At 49.6% G+C, this 19197-nt stretch overlaps 1 protein-coding gene across 1 annotated transcript in view; it reads right to left on the bottom strand.

Moving 5' to 3' along the window:
• The window catches only part of Ggt1 (gamma-glutamyltransferase 1), a 26008-nt gene extending 7598 nt beyond the window's left edge, over positions 1-18410 (bottom strand). The window contains exons 1-9 of the mRNA XM_013014246.1: positions 18200-18410; positions 16091-16159; positions 11144-11283; positions 10436-10611; positions 7771-7901; positions 7507-7593; positions 1979-2171; positions 1617-1774; positions 296-568 (exon numbers count right to left, since the gene is read on the bottom strand). Of these exons, the coding sequence (XP_012869700.1) occupies positions 296-568; positions 1617-1774; positions 1979-2171; positions 7507-7593; positions 7771-7901; positions 10436-10596 (1003 nt within the window). The 5' untranslated portion in view covers positions 10597-10611; positions 11144-11283; positions 16091-16159; positions 18200-18410. The remainder of the gene's footprint in view (positions 1-295; positions 569-1616; positions 1775-1978; positions 2172-7506; positions 7594-7770; positions 7902-10435; positions 10612-11143; positions 11284-16090; positions 16160-18199) is intronic.
• Positions 18411-19197: the final 787 nt, after the last annotated feature.

Below are 19197 nucleotides of genomic sequence, written 5' to 3'. Positions count from 1 at the left end.
GCCCGGCAGAAGAACCCTCTGAACCAAGCCCCCCTGCCCTGAACTCCAGCACCTCTGTCCCTCTCCTCTACTCTTCTTCTTCCTCTTCCCCCACCCAATCTTCCTCTTCCCCTTTTCCTCCACTTCCTCATCTTCATTCTTGCCCTTTCTCCACTCCCTCTTCCTTCTCCTCCTTTTCTTCCAAGCTCCTCCTTCTTGTCTTCCTTCCTCTTCCAGCTTCTAGTATGGATAACATGGGGACTCCACACTGCCCCCTAAGGGAGCCATGCAGTAGGGCATGGCACATCCCACACTCAGTAAAGGAAGAGATGGTGACCAAGAAGACAAGGATACAGCAGGGAGCGAGCATGAAAAGGGAAAAGCGGCAGCAGGCAGTATGTCTCAGACCTCTCAGCAGGGCTATGGTGGGGCCGCTCACCTTTGAGAATGTTCAGGATTAGAATCAGCACAGGCCCACTGAGAGGAGCACTGGGCACATACAACACGGAGTCCCCAAGCCTGGTGCTCAATGGGTTCTCAATCAGCTCTGCTTGGTAGTTGTTCAGGTCCTCAACTGTCATAATGCCTCCTGCAAAGGGACAGAAGCTTGATGGACATGAGGATCGGGCTGTGCCATGAGGAAATAGCAGGGCTGCATTATGTGGGGACTGGCCTCCACCATTGAGGTTGAACCATGGAGCAAGCCAAGGATACACTACTGGCAGAGGTGGGGGTGGGGCAGACATGGAGAGGGACCAGGAGTTGTACCATTGGGTAGAAGGAGGTGAGGGCTGTACGACCAGAAAAAGCCACATAACCACCAAGCTAGGGCCTCAGGCTGTCTGTTCTCTTTTACCACCCATGGCCAGGTCAGGCCAGACACCCCTCAATCTGCTCAGTTCATTGGCTTCCTGGCCTGCTTGCTTTCCTCTCCACAGAGCCTTTTGCAAGTACAGAATACCTACTTCCATCTGCTCTCCCTGCCCCCCCCAGGCCCCTCCTCCTTTGATTAATGATTAGTGGATAAAGGGGACAAAGGAGGGAGGGAGAGAGGGAGGAAGGCTCTTAATTCTTCAGGGAACCAGCTCCAAATAGAGTTGGCTGGAAGGTCAATGTGCTAATCACCCTCCTCCATAAAACCCAGACAAAAGTAACAAGAAAATGGTCACCCTGGGGCCTGCCCCACAGAGGCCCTCTGGTACTTGTAAAAGCTCATGTTCACCCTGTGATCTCCCAGTGAACAAAGCTTTCCCACATCCCTCCTGGCCTTACTCCAAGCTTCTACTCAGTCAGAGAGCACTTGTACTCTCTCCCTTGACTGGGCTGCCATCTGCAGCCCAGCTGCCACCTCTTACAATGTGTCCTCTCTGATCTTCCTGGAGCCATGGGCAGCACGCTAGTGCTTCCCTAGCCTAGCATTCTGCCTATCTCTTCATTCACCTGCCAGAGACTTTCCTTCCTCCATGATGGAACCAGGAGCTGCAGACTTAGGTGGCCTATCCATGATGTTCCCATGCCAAGAACACCCTGAAGCCAACGCCCAGACCAGACAGGCCAAAAGGACTTCAGTGTCTGGATCCTGGCTCAGAGTTCCCACTGTGGGGTTCCTCACTAGGACCCCCAAAATGCTCACTCACCAGCCTCCTGGATGTCCTTTACAATCTGGGCAGTGAGGCTCCCGTTGTAGAAGGCCTGGGGGCCCTCTTCGGCCAGTGTCTGATAGGTGTCAGCCAGCCGTGGCATGGTCACTATATCTCCTTCCTGGAGCACTTTCCCATTGCGGCAGAAAATCTCACTGGGGGAGGGGGGGGCGGGTCACATGTTGTAGCAGGTGGAGCAGATTAGGCCAGATCACCCCATCCACCCATCCACTAGTTTGAACAAAGCAACAAATGGACAGAGCCTCACAGGTGTCCCTTGGGGGGCCAATTGTCCCATATCACTCAAGCCACACCTGCCCTGACTCTGCTCCAAGACAGGCCAGTCCTTGCAGACCTACCACAGGGCAGGTGTCTGTTCAACGACATCCTGTTTTCTTTTCAGGGCCCCTGCCAGGCCCTTGCCCACTGGGAAGCCCTCTCGAGCCAGCTGGATGCTAGGCTGGAAGAGGCGATACCATGGAAGCCGTCCATGCCGCCGGTGGGCCAATTCATAGCCACGGATCTCACCAGGAACTGCCACAGATAACCCACCTGGAAGGGGAGAGAGTAACCGTTAATGCCCCCAAGCAGAAGACATACGAGACTTTTTGTTTTGCTTTGGCTTTTTGGTCGGTCGTAGGGCTTGAACTCTAGCTTGGGTGCTATCCCTCAGCTCTTCAGCTCAAGGCGAGTGCTCTACCGCTTGAGCCACAGCGCCACTTCCGGTTTTCTAGTGGTTTATTGGAGATAAGAGTCTCATAGACTTTCCTACCTGGGCTGGTTTTGAACCGTGATCCTCAGATCTCAGCCTCCTGAGTAGCTAGGATTACAGGCATGCACCACCAGCTCCAAGCTTTGTCTTTTCTTTTTTGGTACTGGGGGTCGAACCCAGGACATCGCACTTGCTAGGCAAGTGCTTTGCCACTGAGCTACAGCCCAGCCTCATACGGGACTTTCTAAGGCCACATCCCAGGTACCTTCTGTGAGTTATTTTAGGGCATAGAAGGAAAGGGGCTGTGCATATGTGGTGCTGGCTATTCAAACCCAGGAGCTCACACAGGCTAGGCAAGCACACGACCACTCAGCCACACTCCCAGCCCAACAAAAAGGAATTTTATGATCATCTGTGGGCAAGCATTCAGATTGACTAGGGGTGTTTCCCAGAACATAGGCTGGGGAACTGGTGGCTCTTGTACTGGGTTTTGCTGTCCAGAGATTATAAGTGTCCCCAAAGTGCCTCCACATTTGCCTGTACATGGTCCACAGTTACCCAGAGAGGCCAGAGGGAAGACAGATTCTCTCCCATCTCTCAGTCTAGGCCACAACTACCTCTAGCCACAAGGCCTCTTATCCCATCAGACTCAGACTCCGCTAGAACCTTCCAAAGCAAGATCAGATCCTGCCCTGGGGCTAGGATGCAGCTCAGTGGCAAAGTACTTGCCTAGAACGCAATGCCCTGGGTTTGATCCCCATTACCAAAAAAGAAAAGACAAAAAGATACAGTTAAAAAAATCCGAACAGAGGGGAAACAAAGGAGGAGGCTACAATGTTTGATAAGAAATGTACTCATTAGGGGCTGGGAAGATGGCTCAGTGGTAGAGCGCTTGCCTTGCATGCCTGAGGCCCTGGGTTGGATTCCTCAGCACCACATAAGCAAAATGAAAAAAGCCGGAAGTGGCGCTGTGGCTCCAGTGGTAGAGCGCTAGCCTTGAGCTGAAGAGCTGAGGGACAGCGCCCAGGCCCAGAGTTTAGGCCCCATGACCAGACACCCCCCCCCAAAAAAAAAAAAGAAAGAAAGAAATGTACTCATTATCTTGCCCATGTAATTGTAACCCCTCTGTACAGTATTTTCACAATTAAAAAAAACAACAACATCTGAACAGATCTTGCCCTACTTTCAATTCGAGCCCAGGAGATCCTCAAGGCTTAGCTGGTACAGAGGACGGGACCCCCTTCTTCTTTTCTACAGTTTTCAATGCCCTAATGCCCTGTCCTCTCTCTGGGTCCATTTCCCCACTTGACTCTAAGGGGGGAGGGGGAGAAGGGGGAGTCTTCATCATCCAGGTTGTTTTCTCCTGTGTGTGTGTGTGTGTGTGTGTGTGTGTGTGTGTGTGTGTGTGTGTTGGTACTGGGGCTTGAACTCAAGGTATTGAGTTCTCTTTTAGCTTTTTTGCTCTAGATAAGTGCTCTACCACTTGAGCCACACCCCCATTGCTGTCTTTTTGCTGGTCAATTATGGAGAAGAGTCTCATGGATTTTCCTGCTCTAGCAGGAAGTATAAGTGTAAAATGGGATGCTTGTGGTCCAGGTGCTTGCCAAAAACCAAGATTCCATTTGAAAGGATTAGTGTAAAAGGATCAGGCTGGGGGCATGGTCCAGTGATAAAAAAAAAAAAAAAAACTGGCTAGCAAGCTTGAAGCCTTGAGTTTAAAACTGTTTTCCCCACTCTCTCCCCAAAAGAAATCCGCTTCTAACCTCAGAGCAATCAAGGTCTCATGATACCTTGCGTGCCAAGCCCACTAATGAGCCGTGGGCTGTTTGTTGTTGTTTTGTGACAGTCTTAGGGCTTAACTCAGAGCCTGAGTACTGTCCCTGAACTTTTTCACTCAGGGTTAGCACTCCACCACTTGAGGCATAGCTCAACTTCTAGCTTCTTGGTGGTTAATTGGACATCAGAGTCTCGTGGACTTTCCTGGCTGGGCTGACTTCAAACCACAATCCTCAGATCTCAGCCTCCAGAGAAGCTAGGATGACAGGCAAGAACCCAGCTGTCTTTTGTTTTTCTTTTGAGATAAGAGTCCCAATCTGAGGTCTTATCTGACCTTGAGCTTTCAATCCTCCTTTCTCAGCCTCCCAGGTACTGGGATTACAGGGATGCACTACCACGTCTGTCCTCCTCAGACTTTCCATCGCTCTTTTCTGAACTACCTTAGTGTCACACTCACCTGGTTCTCCTTATCCCTTCTTCCCTATCTCCTACCATTTTCCCTCTCTGTCTTGGTGGTGTTTCCAGCTCCATGTTTCAGGTTCCACCTATGAACTGACAAACTTTTAAATGCATCCTCTGGCCTGACTAGCAGACCCAAGTATCTACCTGCCAGCTTGGAACAGGTATCTCAAACTTAACCTGCCCCAAACTACATTCCTGGCATCCCTGCTCAACACCCCCTCCCTGACAGCCCTATATGTCTCTGAGCACAGACTTTCCATGTACACATCTCAACCAAACAACAAATTACAGGCTTCCTCTTTCAGCACGAGTTATTGCCAACCACCCTCTACTGTCTCTGGATTATTTGAGTGACCTCCTGCTGAGTCTCAGAGTCTCCTTGCCCCTTTGTACACCAGCCTGGACTTCTCACCTCACTCTGAGGTGACCTATGAGGTCCCAACCTACTTAAGCGGTCTTTTCCAATGCCATATATTCAGCTTCGGTGGTACCCTGCAAAATGTTACCTCTGCTTATTCCGTCTGGATCACTCAGTCATCCTTGTCTTCCTTGAGATGCCACATGACTCCTCCTACCCTGCCCTGCCTCTGACACTATCTTAAGTAAAAATCCTACCCACCGGCCACCAGCTCTGTGATCTCCACTGCATATGGCCCTTGGTGTCTGTGGCCTCAGCCTCTTCTTCCTGGCCACATGGAATGTGCCCACCCAACTATATTGTTTGCCTTTGTTCTGTACCTGGATTTGGGGAACAAAGTGTGATGCTGTAAGAGGGACTGAAGAGGTTCAAGTTGGGCTGGGAAGGTGGCTCAGTGGGAGGGTGCTTGCCTGGCATGCATGAGGCCCTGGGTTCAATTCCTCAGTACCACATAAGCAGAAAAAGCCAGAAGGGGCACTGTGGCTCACGTGGTAGAGAGCTAGCCTTGAGCTGAAGAGCTGAGAGACAGTGCCCAGGCCCAGAGTTCAGGCCCCACAACCAACCGAAAAAAAAAAAAGAAGTTCAAGTTAAGGGAGTAAATTCCAAGCATCCACATGATGCTAAGTCTGTAAGATTCCAGCATTCCCATACTCCTGGGAAATTTCATTTCTACACATTCTGTATTTCTCAAAGTATATTTTTAAAAAAAATAGCCAGGAGCACCTGTAATCCTAGCTACTCAGGAGGCTGAGATCTGAGGATCCCAGTTCAAAGCCAGCCCAGGCAGGAAAGTCCATGAGACTCTTAATCTCCAACTAATTACCAGAAAAACTGGAAGTGGTGGTGTGGCTCAAGTGGTAGAGCGCTAGCCTTGAGCTGGAGAGCTGAAGGACAACGCTCAGGCCCAGAGTTTAAGCCCTATGACCAACAACAACAAAAAAAAAGAATGCCAAAGTTCATGAATGCTAAAGTCCCTTATAGAAAATGAGGTTGTAGTTACATATTACCCATCCACATTGTCCTGTACTCTGTGTGTGTGTGTGTGTGTGTGTGTGTGTGTGCTGGTGCTGGGCTTGAACTCAGTGTCTGGGTGCTACCCCTTAGATTTTTTTTCTTCTTCTTCTAGTCCTGGAGCTTGAACTGAGCCTCGGTAATGTCCCTCAGCTTTTGTGCTCAAGGCTAGTGTTCTATCCCTTGAGCCACAGCTCCACTTCTGTTTATGGTTAATTGGAAAGAGCCTCATGAACCTTACTGCCTAAGTGCTGGCTTTGAATCCCAATCCTCAGACCTCAGCCTGCTAAGCAGCTAGGATTATAGGAGTGAGATGCTGGTGCCACTGGGCTCCTTAGCTTTTTTGCTCAAGGTTGATGTTCTACCACTGGAGCCACAGCTCCACTTCCAGACTTTTTTTGGTGGTTAATTAGAGATAAGAGTTTCACAGACTTTCCAGGAACTGGTCCTCATGTTACTTCTAGTCATACTATGGTTACAGTGTTTGTTTGTTTGTTTGCCAGTCCTGGGGCTTGAACTCTGGGCCTAGGTGCTATCCCTGAGCTCCTTTTGCTCAAGGCTAGCACTTTACCATTTTGAGCCACATAGTCACTTTCCGTTTTTTTTTGTGTTTAATTAAAGATGAGTCTCAGCCAGGCACTGGCTCACGCCTGTAATCCTAGCTACTCAGGAGGCTGAGATCTAAGGATCATCATTTAAAGACAGCCCGGGCAGGAAAGTCCATGAGACCCTTATCTCCAATAAACCACCAGAAAACCAGAAGTGGCACTGTGGCTCAAGTGGTAAAGCACTAGCCTTGAGCTGAAGCACTGAGAGACAGCGCACAGACCCAGAGGTCAAACCCCACAACTGCCAAAAAAAAAAAAAAGATGCGTCTCATCTACCTGGGCTGGCTTTGAACCACCATTCTTAGATCTCAGCCTCCTGAATAGCTATGATTAAAAGTGTGAGCCACCAGCTTGGTTAGTGTATTTAATCCAGAGCAAATAGTATGTAAATAGTTGCCATACTGTATCATTTAGGGACCCAGGGTAACAGTCTGTAATGTTCAATACAGACACAGAACCTATGGATACGGAACTAGTGAATATAAAGGATCAACCATGATGGATTTCCTCCATGTACAACTCTGGAGGAGCCTGAGCAGAAATGACAGGCTGGGTGCCAGTGGCTCATGCCTATAATCCTAGCTATTAAGGACCTTGAGATCCAAGGAATGCTTTTGTTTGTTTGTTTGTTTGTTTGTTTTTGCTGTTTCTGGGGCTTGAACTCTGGGCCTGGACAAAATGATGATGATGATGATGATGATGATAACATGAAGTAAAGAAATGACACAATGGTGGTTTGTGTATTCAGTATGGGAGGGTGTCACGGCACCATGAAGGGACAGAAGAGGTACTACAGCTGTCACCAGATGTTGGACAGGTGCATGATTCTGTAGATGAAGCAACTTCTCCGTGGGGACACCATGGCTTAGCCCCACATCCTGAGCTCATGAGGCAGCTTACCTTCTTCAGACTGTTTGGAGTCATTGAACATTTTTTCATGGGCCAGCCGAGGAGCTACCTCACGAGCATTGATGATCTCAACTTTTCCTGGAAGGAGAAGCAAGTAGGTAAGAAGACACCTTCCCCAACCCCAACCCCTCCTACCAAGGGAGCCCAGGGGTCATCCAGTTATGCTGTACCCCAGCCCAAGTCCACAAGGATACCAAGCCCAAGGATACGGATGGGCACCCATGCCGCCCACCCTCCCCTTCCCCAGACACTCACGTGTGGTGCTGTTGTATATGGTGAGAAAGAGGCCGCCCCCAATGCCCATGCTGTGTGCATTCATGAGTCCCATGCACAGCAACCCAGCGATGGCTGCATCCACTGCTGAGCCGCCCTCCAGCAGCATGTCCCTGTCAGCAGCATGTGGGAAGGGGAATCCTGAGGCTCTCCAGTCCCCAAACCTATTCTACCACCTACCTGCTCATTTCCTCCTAGTCATTCTGCACAAAGAAAAGTGGAGGAGTCTATGCCAAGGTTTGTTTGTTTGGAGACAACCTCAGTATATGAAATCAGCTCAGGCTGGTCTAAATGGCCTTGAGCTTTCTTTTTTTTTCATTTTGATAACTGCCTTTTTTGGTCAGTCATGGGGGTTAAACTCTAGGCCTGGACACTGTCCCTGAACTCTTCAGCTCAAGGTGAGGGCTTTACCACTTGAGCCACAGCACCACTTCTGGTTTTCTGGTGGTTAATCAGAGATAAGAGTCTCACATATTTACCTGCCTGGCTGGCCTTGAACCACAATCCTCAAATAGCCTCCTGAGTAGCTAGGATTACAGGTGTGAGCCCCTGGCACCCAGCTGATCATTTTATATGATCAGAGGCACAGAGGAATTCTCTTGAACCTCCTACCTCAGCCTCCTAAGTGCTCAGATTACAAGTATGTACCACCAGACTGGTTTTTTGTTTTTTTGGTCAGTCCTGGGACTTAAACTCGGTACCTAAATGCTGTCCCTGAGCCTTAATGCTCAAGGCTAGTGATCTTCTACTTTAAGTCATAGCTTCAATTCTGGCTTTTTTTTTTAATTTGGTCGGTTGTAGGGCCTGAACTCTGGACCTGGGCACTGTTCCTCAGCTCTTCAGCTCAAGGCTAATGCTCTACCACTTAAGCCACAGCACCCTTCTGGCTTTTTCTGCTTATGTGGTGCTGAGGAATTGAACCCAGAGCCTCATGCATGCTAGGCAAGCACTCTATCACTGAGCCATCTTCCCAGCCACTGGTTTTTTTTTTTTCTGGTTAATTGGAGATAAGAGTCTGATGACCTTTCCTACCAAGGTTAGCTTTGAACTGTGATCCTCAGATCTCCACCTCCTGAGTAGCTAGGATTATAGACATGAGCCACCAGCACCTGGCATAAATTTTTGGTGTTTTTTGTTGGTGGTGTTGTTCTTGTTCTTTTGTTTTTCGGTTGTGGGGCTTGAACTTGGGGCCTGGGAGCTGTCCCTAAGCATTTTTTGTTCAAGGGTAGCACTCTACCACTTTTAGCCACAGCGCCACTTCCAGTGTTCTGGTGGTTAATTGGAGATAAGAGTCTCATGGACATTCCTGTCCAGGCTGGCTTCTCAGCCTCTTGAGTAGCTAGGATTACAGGCATGAGCCACCAGCACCTGGCAAGTTTTGTTTTTTAAAAACATAATTTCTTATAATACCTATATATCTGATCATATAAAATATATATTAAAATGAACTCCAAATTAAAAAAGAAACATTATTTCTTCTTTTTAAAGCAAGCAAGCATACATGGCAGTTGAAAAAAAAGGAAACTTTTTTTGTTGTTGTTGAATGTGGGGCTTGAATTCTGGGCCTGGGAGCTGTCCCTGAGCTCTTCAGCTCAAGGCTAGCACTCTACCACTTGAGCCCCAGAGCCACTTCTGGTTTTCTGGTGGTTAATTGGAGATAAGAGTCTCAGAGACTTTCCTGCCCTGGCTAGCTTGGAACCATGATCCTCAGATCTCAGCCTCCTGAGTAGCTAGGATTATGGGCATGAGCCACCAGCTCCTGGCTTGCATTCTTCCTATTTATGCTTCCTGCATCTATGGTTGAGACTTTGGCCTTGAGAACTTTTTGCCTGGTTGACCTCAAATCAAAATCTTTCTGATCTCTACCTCCCAAGTAGCTAGGATGACAGGAGTGAACCACCACAGCTGGCTAGAAAATAGATTTCTATGAGTGACATTTTTTGGCTTTTAAGTAAGAATTGGTCTTTGTAGATCATGTGTGATAGCTAAAATAGAACATAACAGCAGCATTTATCCAGAGATATTCATAGAACTGTGGGAGTGAGGGGCAAGAAGGCCCAAGCTGACTGTTCAGAGACCAATAGCCTGTTCTCAAAGTCATCATTCCTTCTCTCCTGACTAGAGGTTAGCAAGAGAAGCCAAGGAACCCAAAGGTGTAACACCTATGTGCATCTGATCATATAAAATCATATTCATCAAAATGAACTCCAAGAAATGGAAACAAGAGGGTTTTCTTTTCTTTTTTGTCTTGTTTGTTCATTTGTCTGTCTTTGAGAGGGTAAGAGGAGGCGCAGAAATCGGACAAAGGCTGAACAAAGGCAGCCGTGGTACTCACTGGCCACTATGCTGAAAATTCAACTTGTAGGTGTAGATGGGAGGGAAAAACTGGGACAGAGTGAGGGAAGAGGTGACATTATTAAAAAAAAAAAGTACTCATTACCTGACTTATCTAATTATAACCCCTCCTTACATCACCTATACAATAACAACAAAAATATTTTTTTAAAAAGGGGTCAAGGAAAGGCCAGGCCAAGCACACCAAATACTGTTTATCTAGACCGATCAGTTACAGTTGGGGAAACTGAGTCTTTGAGGGGCAAGGAGACGCTCTCCTCCATCTTGCCTCATATCAGGTGGTCCCACTCACCTCCCAATCTCTGAGCAGCGCTTAGCATCTGCAGCTACCGCTGCTTTACGGTACACATGGTCAGATCCCCTGGAAGAGGAGGGCAGCCAAAGGCAGAGGCCAATGACAACAGCCACCACAACCACCGCCAACAGGCCCAGCATCACCAACCGATTCTTCATGGCTCTGTACCTGGTCTGCACAGGGTAGGGTGAAGCACAAGGTCAGGCCCAACTTTGGCCACTCCCAGACCATGCCCCTCTCCCATAGGGCACAGTCTAAAGTCAAGCCTCAGAAAACAACCCTGTGTCTCCTTCCAGCCTCCTAAAAGATACAGGCTGTCCTGACTCTAGATCTTTGGCCAAGATATTTCTTCGGTCAGCAGCTTTGGATGCCATCTCTGCCCTCCTAAATCTTCCCTGATTGTTTCCAGGCCTAAGCCCAGTGAGGACCTCAACTCTAAGAGAGACCCTGCCTGGGAAACCATTCATGTGTCCTGTCTACCTCCACCCAGCAGCTGAGCATCCTCTGCCTAGTGGGGGGGCTCCAGGAATGACACACCTAGTTTCATTCTTCTATGTCCCCCACCCCAGCCCAGAACCTAGCCACTGTCTATGGGTCCCCTAGAATAGCACACCGTGTGCCCATTTAGCGTCCGTGAGTGCCAAGGAGGTGTGCTCCAGTCTCCTAAAATAATCACACTACAGCTACCATGGGGCCAGAACTTACCGTGTAGCAGCAGATAAGAAGCCCAAGCTTTTGTCTGGAAGGTGTGATCCCAAAGACAGGATATTTTGGCTGCAAACAATCTGTGGCCCCAGAATCTTTTTTTTTTACAGAATCCCACACCAGTCAGACTCCTTATTCCCCTGAAAATCACAAGGATAGATCTGAAGCAGGTCCAGCTCTTTCTGCAAGTGGTGGGTATGGCGGGGAGGGAGACTCAGTGTGAGTCCTTCTGCTCTAGATGGTTCGCTGCCTCCAGTTGAACTCTGGAGTCAAAGAAGCTGTCAGCCCATGCATATATCCGCATGACTTCTCCCAGCCTTTCTCCCAGGCACCCTGGGAGAAAGTTTACAAAGTTTACAAAGCAGATATCTGTGTACAAATCCAAGATCTGGTGGTGTGTCCTATCTCAGAAGGGACTAAGGGGCCTGAGCCAGCTGCCCCTCTCTGAGTCTGGACCTACTATAGGACTTTGGGCAAGTCACTTCTCAAGTCTAGTGCTGGCCTCTCTCACTAAGGGGTATTGTCCATTAAGTGGGCTAGAATAGAAGCACTAGAGGGAGGGGGGATAGGAGATGAGTGTCCTATGTATACATTGTATCATAGATGGGCATGTCAAAATGAAATGTCCAGCTGGGAACCAGTGGCTCTTGGCTGATTATCCTAGCTATTTAGGAGTCCGAAATCTGAAGACTGTGATGTGAAGCCAGTCTAGGCAAGAAAGTCTGTGAAACTCTTTTTTTTTTTTTGCAGGGGGGCGGGGAGTCCGGTCGTGGGGCCTGAACCCTGGGCCTGGGCACTGTCGCTCAGCTCTTCAGCTCAAGGCTAGAGCTCTACCATTTGAACCACAGCGCCACTTCTGGCTTTTTTTTTTCTTTTTGCTTATGTGGTGCTAAGGAATCAAACCTTGCATGCAAGGCAAGCGCTCTACCACTGAGTCACCTTCATGGACTTTCTTGTGCAGGCTGGCTTCAACTGGTGCCTAACTCATTTTGTAAATTTTTGTGTCTGCAAAGTGTAAAAAAGAAAAAGTACCCAGGTGCCAGTGGCTGACACCTGTAATCCTAGCTACCCAGAAGGCTAAGATCTTAGGATTGAAGTGTGAAGCCAGCCTGCACAGGAAAGTCCATGAGACTCTTATTTTCAGTTAACCACCAAGGCTGGGAAGTTGGCTCAGAGGTAGAGCACTTGCCTTGCATGCCTGAGGCCCTGGATTCGGTTCCTCAGCACCACATAAGCAAAAAGAAAAAAGCCGGAAGTGGTGCTGTGGCTCAAGTGGTGGAGCGCTAGCCTTGAGCTGAAGAGCTGAGGGACAGCGCCCAGGCCCAGAGTTCAGGCCCCATGACCAGACCCCCCCCAAAAAAAATCAATTAACCACCAAATAGCTGAAAGTGGAGCTGTGGCTCAAGTGGCAGAACACCAGCCTTAAGTGGAAAAGTTAAGGGACACTGCCCAGGCCCTGAGTTTACGCCCCAGTACTACTAGTGCACATGCACACACATTAATTTTTTAAATGGAAGAATGTGTAGTGAACTGTGTAGGATGCTACTGAGAGAAACCAAAGGCAAAAATGAGGTTGGATGTGAAGATCTGGGATTATGTGGGTTGAGCAAGGATAGACAAGGTCTGAAGGGAGAGAAAATGGTCCCAGGGATGTGGTTCTAAGCTAGAGTGCTTGCCTAACATGTGAGAGGCTGGATTCCATTCTTGGCACACCGAGAGGGGTGGGAGTGTGTGGAAGGGAGCAGAAGGTTGAACTGTGGGTCTCTCTCTTGAGAATATAAATGGAAGGCTGGGAAGATGGCTCAGTGGTAGAGCGCTTGTCTTGCATGCATGAGGCCCTGGGTTCGATTGCTCAGCACCACATAAGCAAAAAGAAAAAATCAGGAAGTGGTGCTGTGGCTCAAGTGGTAGAGTGCTAGCCTTGAACTGAAGAGCTGAGGGACAGCACCCAGGCCCAGAGTTCAGGCCCTATGACCGACAAAAAAAAAAAAAAAAAATCAAGGAAAAGAAAAGAATGAAGGGTTCAGTAGATGTTGGCTAAGTAGATGTTCTTACTGGGGCTACACTAGAGGATGGTCATCAGTGGACCACTCGCTGGCTGTGTATTTCCCTCTGGGCCATCCAGGAAAGGACAGCTGCAGCCTCATAGTCCCTGTGGTGGTGGTAGCAGATTAAGGATATGATCGAACCAGGTAAGGAGAAATATGGCCACAGAGACAAGGGGCTCCTTTCCCCACACTCTATTCCTTCCACAGGAAGCATCCACCAATGACCCTCTTCAGAGAGCCTCAGGCTGGATCCCCCTCTGCTTTCTGTCCTTGTTCAGTGCATCTGAACTCAGAGCCAAACAGGATATGCCAGAGATGATTTAGGAGTGGAGGACACTCAGAGGAGTGCTCGCACCTGTGGAGGATAGCATTCCAGACACAAGGAAAAGTGGCTTAGTGGGCTGGGAGCGGTGGATGGCGTAAGATTTGACCTGGGCTGGGAATGTGGTTTAGTGGAAGAGAGCTTGCCTAGCATGCATGAAGTCCTGGGTTCAATTCCTCAGTACCACATGCACAGAAAAAGCTGAAGGTGGCGCTGTGGCTCAAGTGGTAGAGTGCTAGCCTTGAGCAAAAGAAGCTCAGGGACAGTGCCCAGGTCCTGAGTTCAAACCCCAGACTGGAAAAAAAAAAAGGAAAAAAAGGGTTGAGAATGTGGCCTAGTGGTAGAGTGCCTGCCTAGCATGCATGAAGCCCTAGGTTCGATTCCTCAGTACCACGTACACAGAAAAAAGCCAGAAGTGGCACTGTGGCTCAAGTAGTAGAGTGCTGACCTTGAGCAAAAAGAAGCTCAGGGACAGTGCCCAGGCTCTGAGTTCAAGCCCCAGAACTGGCAAAAAAAAAAAAAAAAGATTTGAACCCTCATCTTGGGAGAAAAATACAAAGACTTCAAGCTCTTGATGTAGAGGGGGAAACTGAGCCCCAAAGCAGTAGGACCAGGTGCAAAGTTGCTCATGCCTACAATCCTAGTTACTCAGGAGGTAGAGATCTGAGGATCGAGGATCAAAGCCTGCCTAGGTAAATGAATCTGAGCGATTCTTTTATTTCATTTCATTTCATTTTGGTGCCAGTCCTGGGGCTTGAACTCAGCACCTGGGCATTGTCCCTGAGCTTTTTTGCTCAAGGCTAACACTCATCACTTGAGCCACAGCTTCACTTCTGGCCTTTTTGATAGTTAATTGGAGATTAGAGTCTCATGGACTTCGCTGCCTGGGGTTAGCTTTGAACTTCGATCCATAGATCTCAGCCTCTCTGAGTAGCTAGGATTATAGTTGTGAACCATTGGCTCCCACCAGCAATATGTGTGGAGCATCAACCTTTAGTGAAAAGGTTCAAGCAAGAGCAGAAGGCTCTAAGTTCAAGCCCCAATACCAGGAAGAGGAGGAAGAGGAGGAGAAGGAAGGGAGGAAGGGGGGAAGGAGGAAGAACAGGAGAAGAAGAGATGGAGGAGGAGGAGGAGCAGCAGCAGCAGCAGCAGGGGAGAAGGAGGAGGAGGAAGAAGAAAGATCTGGTGGGCAGTCACATTAACAGACCCTAACCCATGTCCCTTGTAGGATCCAAGACAGTCCTCAGCACCATAGCCTAAATCAGGCATGAGGATCTGAACACATCGCCTCCTCTTTACACTTCTTCTTTTTTTGGGGGGGGGGGTCCGGTCGTGGGGCCTGAACTCTGGGCCTAGGCGCTGTCCCTCAGCTCTTCGGCTCAAGGCTAAGCGCTTTACCACCTGAGCCACAGGTGCCACTTCCGGCTTTTTTCTTTTTTGCTTATGTGGTGCTGAGGAATCGAACCCAGGGTGTCATGCATGCAAGGCAAGTGCTCTACCACTGAGCCATCTTCCCAGCCCATCCACTTTACACTTCTATCCACTTGCTCTGTCCGCCAAAAAGCAACCAGAGGGCTCTGTGGTTCAAAGTATCAAACAAGCCCCACCCTGTTCACTGTCCATACCCTTTACCAGACCTCAGGTGTACTGACACTGGGTTGTGATGAGAAGTCTGGGTCCAGGTTAAGAGTTCATGATGAGAGTCACATTAGGAATTCCAAGGAGCCCCAGATGCTGAGCCAGCAACAAGTGACATCCTCATTCTGTGTGTGTGTGCATGCGTGTGTGTGTGTGTGCACGCGTGCGTGCACGCGCATGTGTGCACACGTGTGTGCTGGTACTGGGGCTTGAACTCTGGGCCAAGACACTGTCCCTTAGCTCTTTCCACTCAAAGCTGGTGCTCTGCCATTTAAGCCACAGCTCCACTTTTGGTTTTTTGATGGTTAACTGGAAATGAGAATCTCACAGACTTCCCTGCCAGGTTTGTCTTTGAAACTTGATCCTCAGATCTCAGCCTTTTGTGTAGCTAGGATTACAGGCATACCAGCTCCTTGCTTAGCATTATCCATTTTGAACACAGAGCATTCTCATCATATGTAGTGGGGCCGGAGTGTTCCCCACTGAGTGGTCCACTCTGGGCAGTACTTAGGTCCTCATTTCTCCCAGGTTCCTGGGAGTAAGGCAACCATGATTCCCTGAGATACATGTTCCAATCTCCTTAGCTATTTAAAGGTCCAAGTAAGGGGACCTAGCAAAAATCAGACTGCCAGGGAGCAGGGAGCCATGACTGGGTAGCACAAATCCTATCTCCCCTTTCCAAGCCAGGGAGCACTGGCCCAGCCTCCCAAAGGCAGATATTCCCAGCACAGAGGAAGACACCCTGCTGGGGGACTAGCCTTTCATTTCCTACCCTTCCACCCTCAAGTTTCCTCACTCACTGAAAGAATGTTCAAGCTCAGAAGCCTGGCTCTTACCCAAATCAGTGTCAGGAGGGGAAACCGAGGCTAGAGATAGAGTCATTCATCCCACTGAGCTTCACACCCAGGCCCTCCCTCCACAGAACCCGGGCGAGTTTACCTGAGGCTCAGGAAAAGGGTCCAGGAGAAAGCCCTCTCTTCAGAAGATAGTTCTGGACTGGGGTACCCGCTGGGGAGGAAAAAGCAGATTTGTCCTCCTGGGAAAATCCTGGCCACAGAACTAGCTGTTCCTCCCCACCTCCCAGAAGCAGAAGCTGCCAGAGCCACGCCTGTGGCCCTTGCTGAGCTCCTCGGGGGATCTCCAGATTGGGATTAGGATGGGGTGGGGGGCACCTTGGTCGGGGGCAGGAAAGGATGGTTGAATTCTTCTATGCTTAGAACTCAGTCAGGAGTCACCACCAGCATTCCCAACCTGAGACCAACATCTGCAGTCATCTGGATGGGACCTAGGACTGGCAGTTCTCTGTCTGGAGTCCAACCAAGCAGGGAGTATGGTCGCAGGCATGTCATAGCAGTAAAAAGGCATGGAAACTAGGCTTGTTACCAAGGTGATTGAAGTATGAACAGCCCATGGGAGGCCCCTGAGCAGGAGAGGGGAGGACACGATGACCTTCAGCAAAGAGTTCCTCCCTCTCAAACTCAGCTCCTTCCAAATGGCATCCTCCACTGGTCAGCCCCTCCAGGGAGCTCCAGAACTGGGTGCTCCTCTGTTTCTCTCTGTCCCTGTTCAAAAGTTCTCAGCTCAGAGCCAGATACAGTGTCCCACAGACGGCTTCCTGAGACAAAGAAAAATAAGGGTGCCTGGCTACCAGACCTCAGCCTAGATCGTGCTGCCAGATGCCAGAGGCCCATCCCAGAAAGCTCCAGCATCCAGACCGGTTCAACCACCACCAGTCCAGGAACATCAGCACTTCAGGCAGGGCCCAGAGAGGGCCAGAGCTGACCCAAAGTCACACAGCCCAGCAGTGCTGTCCTGCTACCCCATACCTGCCCCGAGTTGTTGTATGGCCCTGAGAAGCTCACTAAGGAAGTCTCAAGAAGAAGGTGCTGTGTGTCTGGCTCCCAAGGAGCCTCAGTCACTTTCCCCCCATTATCCCTTAACTCACATGGCTCTTTCTCTCCCTTCTTCCCTCTCTGGTCAGCTATGCACATAGGCTAAAGAATTCCCCATCCTTGGGAATATGCAATCCTTTCCCAGAGATGCTGACTGCTGACTCCACCGCTCCCAACACACACACACACACACACACACACACACACACACACACACACACACACATCTAGGCTGAGCAGAGCAGATTCCCAAACACACTGGAGAGGAAAAGACAGAGAATCGTCAGCCTGGAGACCCAAACAGAACAGTCAGCCTGGAGTTTTCCCTGCTAATCCTCCAGCCCAGCCTTCCCCAAGCCACAGGAAGAAACCTGAGGCCCAACTCTAAGCCACTCACAGACAGGAAAACAGCTTAGGCAGAAACAATTTACTTAAGGTCAGCTGTTCCTGGCAGACACGTTGACCCACAGGTAAGTCCAGGCCCTACTTCATTCAGGGTGGAGTCACCTCCTCTGAGGGTATGAGAACAAACAGATAGCCTGGCCTGAACCCCTGGCCAGGACTTTCACTGCTCCTTACGCAGGAAGCCGGAGTCTGCCTCCTTGACTGCCCAACCTGGTGACAGAGAGTGGAGTATGGGCGGTGGGATGGGGGGAGTTTCTTCCCTATAAATTAAAACCCACAACTTGCTGGAAATCTGTTCAAACAGGTATCTACTAAGTATGACCTTGAGGCAGGAGCGGAAGCCCCCTGGAATTAGGTAATGACCCCATTCATTGCACAATGGGTCTTGCCTCACCCCCCCCCAGCTCCACCCACAACCACAATCAAAGCCCAGCGAGAGGGGGTGATGTGGTCTGAGCATTGAGCACTTGCTCGTTCCTACTACAATGCAAGTTCTGCTCTTAGAGATGATTACCAGCCCCTTCCCAGGTTGTCAGACCTTCCCCGAGACCTCAGTTTCTCCATCTACCCTTTCCTCTTCATCTCAAGTTCATTTCCTGGGAAGCTGGAGATGCCTCAAGAGTTTCTTCAGAGGGCACAGGTAGCTCAAAAGCCTGAGCAGGCTGTCCCAAATCCACAGGTCAGACAAGAAACAGAGACCCTGCACCCACCTCAAGCCCAGTGAGTCAAAGAATCTCAGGGTCCTGCCTACCTGAGTTACCAAACTGCAGTCTCTTACCCTTCACAGTTACAGCAGAACTGAAGATAGAATCCAAGATTCCACACTTCTGAGAGGCCCAAGCCTTAACTTCCCTACCAACTGTGTCCAGAAGCTCAGAGAGTGTGAGCGATACCACAGGGTCACAGAGCTGTTTGGGGAACAGCCAGACACCTGCTGGGCTCACACAGCACTGAGCTAGCTCATTTCTAGTCCTAGTCCCCATCCCAAGCTGCAACCCAGCTCCTCCCCTCCCTCCCCCTACTGGCCTAAGGTGGGAGGAAACTTTAAAGGTACAGGATTGCTTCCAGGTCCTCTTTCTAGTGTCATGTGACCTCACACAGCTGCTATTCTCTCAAGCCCGCCATGAGAAATCTGAGCCCAGAGGACCCGAGTGGAGTTGAAGAAAGCTGGATTTCAGCCAAAGGTAAATCAGGACAAAGTTTCCCTGAATGAACATGAGCCCCCCCCCTCCCACACATTAATATCTAACTAGGGGCCACACAGAACTGGGGTACAACCAATACCTGTACATTGGGGTTGTACAGTCAGTCATGTGAGGCCCACATGAAGTCTCAAGAACCTAAACGTCCGTCTACAATTCCAAGATCAGGAGGCACCCCTCCAAACATGCCCTTTCTCCACGCTCCAAGGCACAGGTTAGGAGTGTAGGGGCTAACACTCCACCATCTTGGTTAACCCAGACTGAAAGGAGTCACGTGACTCAAGGGAGTCTTTGTAATCCATGCCTTGGGCATGAACAGTCAGGTTGATAAAGGACACTAAGGCTGTAGAGGCTGGTAGACAGGGACCTCCCTAGTCACCTCCCTGCCTGCTTTGGTCCACTGCATGAGATGCAGAAGGGCTGCCTCCACAAGGTAACCCTCAGACCAAGCTCTAAGCCCTCTAAGTGAGATCCACACGGGAGCTGTTGCCTACCACAATTTGCACTGGCTAACAGTGGCTGATACTTATTCTTTCATTCCCTCTGG

This window comes from Dipodomys ordii, unplaced genomic scaffold, assembly GCF_000151885.1.
Source record: "Dipodomys ordii isolate 6190 unplaced genomic scaffold, Dord_2.0 Scaffold23, whole genome shotgun sequence".
NCBI classification, from domain to species: domain Eukaryota; kingdom Metazoa; phylum Chordata; class Mammalia; order Rodentia; family Heteromyidae; genus Dipodomys; species Dipodomys ordii.
Note: the sequence above shows the minus strand (reverse complement) of the source record. Positions and strands in the feature narration are given on the sequence as shown.